General features: G+C 39.0%; 1 protein-coding gene across 5 annotated transcripts; it reads right to left on the bottom strand.

The window, feature by feature from the left end:
• Nucleotides 1–456: 456 nt before the first annotated feature.
• Nucleotides 457–6,598, bottom strand: LOC103700883 (receptor homology region, transmembrane domain- and RING domain-containing protein 1). Of its 5 annotated transcripts, XR_005508147.1 has the most exons (6): nucleotides 6,256–6,598; nucleotides 5,892–6,134; nucleotides 1,975–2,031; nucleotides 1,636–1,851; nucleotides 1,211–1,528; nucleotides 464–1,122 (listed from the first exon to the last, which is right to left on the bottom strand). XR_005508147.1 is itself a non-coding variant. In XM_039118656.1 (5 exons), exons 1-5 carry the CDS (start codon nucleotides 6,434–6,436, stop codon nucleotides 1,034–1,036), a joined length of 792 nt encoding a protein of 263 aa, XP_038974584.1. In that variant the 5' UTR covers nucleotides 6,437–6,592; the 3' UTR covers nucleotides 457–1,033. The 5 variants fall into 5 exon arrangements, 3 of the variants coding, with proteins under 3 accessions (XP_038974584.1, XP_008781002.1, XP_008781001.1); XM_039118656.1 differs by lacking the exon at nucleotides 1,211–1,528 and having other exon boundaries at nucleotides 457–1,122; nucleotides 1,636–1,857; nucleotides 6,256–6,592; XM_008782780.4 differs by lacking the exon at nucleotides 1,211–1,528 and having other exon boundaries at nucleotides 457–1,122; nucleotides 6,256–6,591.
• Between the last annotated feature and the right edge of the window lie 1,328 nt (nucleotides 6,599–7,926).

Raw genomic sequence — 7,926 nt, 5'->3', positions numbered from 1 at the left:
TGCGCACGCCAGTTTTCTAGATGATGTAAGGCTCCCGTTATTTAACCACCAAAGTGGAATCAACAAAACAGAAGCAAGCCAACCCGAGAAATTAAAAGACCAAAAAAGGGCAGGTCAACCGGAGAAGTTCCGCATGGCAGTCTGCCCTCCCACTCCTCGCCGTCATCATCCCCAGCCCCTCTCACCGTCGCCTCATCATCCCCTGCCCCTCTCGCCGACGCCGCGATCAGAAAAGCCCAAGGCCCGGCCCGACGTCCCAAGCTACCAGGCCAGATGGGGCTCCAGTCTAGCTAATTATGGTCATATGTGGGGCTTAGCCTGGGCCGAACCCGGCCCGGCCTGCCTGATAAGCAGGTCTAGTAGCGGACGTACCGTCTCTGCAATATCGGAGGTAAGGGCAGAGACTCCCATAAAAGGTTTATCACAATACAAAAAAAAAAAGAAGAAGAAAAAGAGGAGGAAGAAGAAGATTACAACAAACAGTCATTTTATACAGTCACTGTATGCTGACATCATAAAAATAGGTTACATGCTAAAAGCAGAGATCAATTCAGTGCCAGTTCCCGAGCAGCTCCGTATCAGCTCAACACCCCCTCATGCTCATCAAAAACCAAACACGCGAGTGAGACACATCCGCGTCAGAACACAGCTAAACACCGAGTACTCTCAGAAGGGTACACGAGAATACAGAAGATGCACAAATGGGTAGAAGGATTAACAAATGAGAGCATGACGAGGCAAACATGACAAGAAGCATGAAACAGATGGTTGGAAAGGACAGTTGATTGCTCCCAGCTTTTGCCTGCATTGCATTGTCCATAGAGAAGTGCATGCTCTAGATTCATATGCACACCCCTCGGATCTTACAGAAGGCACGAAATTCCATGAAGACATTCGAAGCGGAAGCGTAAGCTGCCAATCTTATTCCACTTACAGATGCAACACGAGTAGAAGATGGATAACTCGTAAATAGTTGCCAAACTTATTCCATCACTCAGCCCAATGCAAGTTGATTTGCTTAAAATCAAGTAGCCTATTCTCCCGAGCTCATTTCATGCTTGCAAATTGGGCAGAACGTTCCCCATTTCGTCAGCCATGAGTCCACACAAACTGCATGGAAATCTGTGAAGGAATTTATGAGTTAATGTTGACAAGTGGGGAAAAAGATGCAAATCGCATCCTCCATGATTAATAAGCTTAAAATAGTCACCTGCGTCTGGCTTCATGTAACCAAATTCAAATGCAGAAAGTAATTTTGCCAGGTCCTTATCATCAGGAACACAGGTTTTAACTAGTTAATACTCAGGAATTAAAAGATATTAACCGTTCCAAGGTTTGAAGAACACACGCTATTTTACAATTCACCATGCAGGGAACATCACATTTGACTTCAAGTGACAGTAGAATCTAAAAGTATAAGCTCTGGTGACAGCCCAAGAATCAAACATTCTAAAGTTGTCATGTTGCGGTTATAAATGCCAAGATTCTTGTCCAAAGAAGCATCTGGTTTTCAAGTGCACACAAGCCCCTCGGTTGTCATCCAACAACAGAATTAGCAATCAAGTAATGGTTCAACTAAAACAAGTATAACTTTTCATTGAATAGATTAAAACTAAATATGCGAATCCAGCTTACCATGAAGACAGGGAAGAACCCTCAGTCTCTCTCCATCTCTGTAATCCTCAAGACAAATGGCACAAGTTTCTGCCATGCGCTTGCTATTGACATAGGAACTTTTGAATGTGAAAGAAGGAAGTAGTTCCACTGCCTGTCTGTTCATACTAGGAGGCCGCTTATGGGCTCCATGCCTTAGAAGCCGACAATTTCGAGCAAAGAGAAATGCTGCAAGAACTGATACTATGACAACAAGTGAGACAAAAGAAATCACCAACACTGTTCCAGCAGTCTCATCCATAGAAGAACCTATACAACATTCTCCTTCTTCACCTCGAGCAAATTTCTTTAGTGTCTCACCTGCCATCTTTGAAACAAATACTGCATGTATATAAATGCCCGTGGAGTCCCCGATCACTACAGCCAAAAAACAAATGATTAATTGACAGTGTAAAAGAGGGACAAGAAACTGCACAAGAGACAAAAGTGTGCAGCATTATGAATGGACTAAAAGATGATATGGATCTGCCATAGTTGTCACAGTAGCAGTATAGGGCAAGCAGGTATTGGGATTGTTATATCAACCCAAGCAAGTGGAGCAAAAGCCTAGGATAAATTTAGCCTACAAGGTTGACAATAAAGTCAAGCATAAAATCCACATATAGATTCGCTTCAAGTCAACCAAACCCTCCTTGAACTAATCTACAAATATGGCAAACCAACTACTTCCTGACATCACAATCTGGCCAAGACTTAGGATTGAATGCCAAGCCCATCTCAATGATATATCCTTCATGAAGCATGAAGAATAAATTAAGTATATTAATCGTAATAACCAATTACACAGTCGATATATACATGGATTTGACATCGCACAATTGGATACCAGTGTCGAACATAACAGGTTCTCAAAATCCAAGTATGTTGACACAGGGGTTATAGATCTATGCACATACATATGCATGTCCTCATGTGGCCTATGCTGCTAATGTACATACAATTATGTATGCACTAAATGAAATGTTTGCATGTGCCATACACTGCAAAATGAAAACCTGTTCGACTAGATTAACAAAATAGGATTCTCAGTTTATGCTACATGAGACTCCTGTGGTGAAAACAAACCAAACTAAATTAGATAAACATGGAAATTTTCACTCAAGAAAAAAATGAAAACAATGAAAAGTTGAATTCTTTGTTTATTTGCATGTTATTGAGTAGTAAGGATTTTGATTTGGTGTATCAAGTGGAGAGAACCTAACAACTTATAAATTTAATTTTACCAATGTGCTAGCTTAACTTCTGGGGTGGACTCTGTAGTTTCCTAAAAGTTCTAGATCAGTTGCCTTTGGTCCAACTTCGCAATGCATGGTTATGTCTATTAAATTTAAGGGTCATTACAGATAGGTTGAGAGCCATCTATGATCACTGGAACCTTTTTCTGATGCATTTGGAAATGATTCAATGTGGAAATGATTTCAAATAAAAGAACTCAAAATGCTTAGATGTTCTTGGCAAGAATCTATAAGAGCATATGAATCAATCAATATTGTTTGGTTGTCAACTCCACATCTGTCTTCTTTGTCTTCTTTGCCTTTCTTCCACTTTCAACATCTCTTATTTACCACCACTGTATCAGACTATTTGCATCATGATCTGTTCCAGGGCCATCTGTTTTATGATTGTTTCTTTTGGCAGAAATTGGTAAAACTTGAGTTGTTTATCTGCCTTCATGAGGACTGTCTAATAAAGAAGATTTTTCTGTCATAACTTCTTTGAATAACAACTGAAGGTGTGTTAACCTTAAACAGTAATATAAACTTGTTCCATCAGTGTAACGTATCTCCTTACATTTAATCCCCGATATTCACAGTCATACTTCTATAACCTTCCCCCAACAAGATATACTACACATATAACCTGAACAACTCCATAACCACGGGGGGAATGAAAAATGTATATTCATACTTAGATTTATAAATCCAGCCTCTTACACATTGATCCCCAACCCTTACATCTTATTCATTTATACTACTTAGAGATATTCTCCCATTATCATTTTTGCTGACAATTAGTACCACTGTGGTCTTCTGTCTATCTGAACAGGTAAAATTACAGTCCAATTAGACCTTCCCTTAGGTTAAAACTCAATCAACCCTTTCATATTAGATTTTGCTTTCGACTAAGTAAAAAAGAGGCTGTTCAAAAGTTGATCGCACCAACATCAACTGCTAGATAATAGTAACAATATTTGAAACTTATTCAAAAGAGACTACAATTCCAGCAATTGACGATTAGAATAACAGCATCACTATCAAACTTCATGAAAGTTAACACTCACCAAACATGAGTCATTTGGTTACACCCTATAGGTTTCGAACATGAATCTTTTTGGCTCATGAACCTATAAGAAGGAGAATACTCTATTACAAACATAGGATTAATCCACTATCATTCAGCCTTCCCTAATTCTCCTGAGGAACATAAAAGACAAGAACACTTAGCCATCAAAAGAGAGGGATTTTGGTTAGGTGGCAGTTACGAGTCAAATGGACTGAATTAGGCTAAATGAAATATGGCCCAACAAGGTAATTAACCTAATCTAAGCTTGTTAGAATTAATAGGGCTTTAAACAGGTGCATCCAACCCAACGACTCTAAAGGTCCGTCAAATAAATGTTGGGCCTGAGATCAAAAGTTAAGCCCCATGATTTGGCTCCCACTTCATCATAAAGGCCTGAAGTAATCAGTGCCAGGCTTGGGCTTAAATAGGACAGATATTAGGTGATTAATTTTCTATTGTAAGAGGAGCCCTTTGTAATTATTGCTCAACCTTTTCAAGTTACTTTGAACAAAACTAGAACTTGAGATGATATGTAGATGTTTACTTTATTCAAATCATAAAAATCATAAACCTGAAAGAATTCATATAAATCGGAATGGGAGTCTTACATGTTCAAATTCTAACTAGGCCCAATTTATAAAGGACGAACCACCAAAGTTTAGCCTGCTATTGATGCCATAAATAAAATTTACATGTTCATTGTCCAAAACAAGTTGGATTCTGCTAGATTGAATATTCACTTCCCATTCAGATTGTTTCTGTTTTAAAAGACTTTTGATATAGCTAATGTTTATTAAAAATGATTGAGGATTTGTAACAACCTCTAGGGTATCAAGGTGACTTCTGTAACATATGTATCAGTATATACTGAAATGATGCTATAACATGGAATACTCTTGTCTCCTTAAGGTGAATTCTTGTTTTCTTAGATCAAGCCTTTGCCAGTGAATTTATACATCTATCTCTTTTTCTCTCCTTTTTTTCTTCTAACGACTCTTAACTTATGCATCTTAGTTATTATGTTGGATCAATTCACAGAAAATTTAATTATCCAGCCATACTAACTTTGGTTAGTTTGTACAAGAGATAAAGATCCAAATGATTGGAGGCAACACAGAATGACAAGGAAGTACATAACAAGATGAATTAAATGTTTTGACAAGATGCCAATGCCTTTTCAACATAAAACTACAGAAGATGATATCCATGTTAAAGGCACTAAGATTATCAAATCTCATTCATCACCACATGTCCCATACCTTGATCAACATGAATTTTTAAATCAGGCATGACATACGACAAACCGAACCTCAAAATTGTGTGGATATGCCTACTGTAAAGCTAACAGACACCCATTCTCACAAAAACTTGAAATCTAACACTAGATCCCCTCCCATCAAAAATATACTGAGTCACCCTTGGACACACTTCCTATGAAATACCCATTTCCACTCCTTCAAAAATTAATCTTACCACTCCAATGACAAACAAACATATATCAGAGATTTTCACCATCTCAAGGTTTGCTTAACCAATAAATCTCCACCACCATTTTCCCAACAGCACCCGAATAACCATTAACCATCCTGAGAATTTAAACATCAACATCACTGTCTCGACATAAACAACAAACTTATTACTGCATCTTTCACTTGATAATACCTTTTCAGGTTTGTGCAATCATATAGATGAATTATCGAATTGCACGTTCAGACTAAAGCATCCCTTTACCTTAACAAAGTATTCGCTTAAATTAGGAAACAATGATTAGACATAGCAAACCCGAAATTAATGGGTTAAAAATCCTATTCTGTTTTAATTGACAGTCAACAACGTGGACGCCACAGAAAAGCAATCCTTCAGAGATAACATTACATACATAGAGACATGAACAAATTTGGGAAAGAAATAAGAAAGACAACTTATATACTCACTCGAGTACAAGCTGCCCTTCTCCTGGTCGTCGTAGATGATTGCAGCCTGGTATCCAGCATCCTGAGCGATCCTGACCTTATTCTCGAAGCTGCAAACACCTCTCACGATAAGAATAAAATCGGAATGCGCCGAACCTCCGCCTCGGCCTACAGCGGTCCGATTGCTCGGGAGGGTAGAGCAAGCATCGATAGGATCGGCAGTGTGCAGAGCTCCACAGACCCCAGAGCCACGAACAGGAACAGCTGACAACAGGCAAAAGAAAGAAGAAGAAGAAGAAAATCAGGTCATTTTCTAATCTTTAAAGAAGGGGGAGAAAGATTTGAAAGCCCTAACCCTAGAAGTAGGAAGGAATTGGAGAAATACCGAAGCGGGCTGGGGCGTCGAGGAAGGTAAAGGAGAAGGACTTGGCACGGAGGTTGACGAGGGCGGTGGAGGGGCGGAGGAGGGAGGAGAGGGCGAGGAGGAAGGAGGAGTAGGAGACGAAGAAGGTGGTGGCGGTGCAGGGTTTGGAGAAGGAAGAGGAGGAGCGGCGACAACACTTCATCTCCTCATCTCTCTGTGTCTATCCTTGTAATCGTCTCCGTCGCCTCTCCGTGATGTGTCCGCACCGCAGGGAATGTGGGAAATTGGTAAAGGCCAGGCGGTCGGACGCATGGGATGATGCAACACGAAGGCGTGAGGATAACGCTTCATTTATCGCCCACGGCGCATACATCACTTCATTTGTCGCCCGGGGAATACGTGTCACTGAATACGAGAGTTGATGAGAAGCGGCCTATCTACAGTGCTTTTTTTTTCCCCCCTCTGCGGCTGATGAACATATACGATCTAACGTTAATATATTCAAAAAATAATAGTAATAAATTTTAAAATATTTAAAATATTTTTTTTAAAAAAACATAGACGGCCACAAACCCAATTTATAACCTTATTAGTCTCTTTACAAATATACTTAGTATGAAAGAATCTAATTTATCTGAGTTATTAAAAAATATTTTTTATATTTTTTTTGGGCATGGAGCCATGGACTCCGAGAAATTGATATCCCATCCACATCATCTGCAGTTAGATTTTTACCAACAGCTATAAGAGCACAAACTGGTTTCTGTTGTCCGCATAGTTGTGGACTATTCAATGCACAAAGCATACTAACTATGCAGAGAGGTGAAAAATTAAATATGATATGACCGTTGAAATCAAGATTTGGGAATGAAAATTTTTGTCAACCATGATCAAATGTAAAATTTCAGCGAATCCAAGATTTCATATTTGGACAGTGCAAGGAAATATAATTTATATGGATAGATATTTTGAATACCAAATGCATGTACTGGTGCGTTGCACACTTACACACTGGAGTATGTCTATGAAGCCAAGTTCAAAAATTTTCAAACATTGGATTATTCTTGAGAGAGGGGAAAAAAAAGACAGCACAAATCTGCGAAATGGATAATGAAGCAAGCTATTTTTGCAAAATACCCTTGTTTCAATTTTAACCTGAAGGTCGCAAAGGAATAATCCAACTAATCCAACAAATTTTCCAACCGAACAGCAAAGGATAACTAAGGATGTAGCCCTAAGAAGCCTTTGAAACTGTTTTATGTTTGTCTCCAGTTCTCTCTCAGAACCATCATATCACAAGAGTCCCTCTCTATTTGGGAAGCAACATAATTTACATGAGTAAGATGCAACTTTATAGCACCTTTATATTGAAATATCGCTTGCCTCCATTGAGGCAGCTATATGGCTATAATTTACAGCTAATAGGCACAATTTAAAAAGTAAACATTGGAGCACCTGAAATTGAATGGTGGGTACAAATTATATATATGCAACTCCTTACAAATGATACTGGTTCCCCCTGAATGCGCAATTCCAGTATGACTCATTTGGAATGGCCGTAATAGCAGAGAAACACTTGTAACCAAAGCAGCATCTGCTTCGATGTGCGAGAAAGAGATTGTGACTAATGAGTTGAAGCTTTCCAATTACCATTGGCTCTTTGGTTATCTCCTGAGGCATCAATGATAACCT

Source organism: Phoenix dactylifera, unplaced genomic scaffold (assembly GCF_009389715.1).
Source record: "Phoenix dactylifera cultivar Barhee BC4 unplaced genomic scaffold, palm_55x_up_171113_PBpolish2nd_filt_p 000388F, whole genome shotgun sequence".
In the NCBI taxonomy this organism is placed as follows: domain Eukaryota; kingdom Viridiplantae; phylum Streptophyta; class Magnoliopsida; order Arecales; family Arecaceae; genus Phoenix; species Phoenix dactylifera.
Note: the sequence above shows the minus strand (reverse complement) of the source record. Positions and strands in the feature narration are given on the sequence as shown.

What these genes read in the sequence shown, in the direction of transcription:
- LOC103700883 (XM_008782779.4), bottom strand. Translation starts at nt 6,436, where the DNA reads ATGAAGTGTTGTCGCCGCTCCTCCTCTTCCTTCTCCAAACCCTGCACC. An exon ending in CGACGCCCCAGCCCGCTTCG is followed by an intron (nt 6,135 to 6,255) that starts GTATTTCTCCAA and finishes GCCTGTTGTCAG; the next exon opens with CTGTTCCTGTTCGTGGCTCT. An exon ending in GAAGGGCAGCTTGTACTCGA is followed by an intron (nt 2,032 to 5,891) that starts GTGAGTATATAA and finishes TTTTGGCTGTAG; the next exon opens with TGATCGGGGACTCCACGGGC.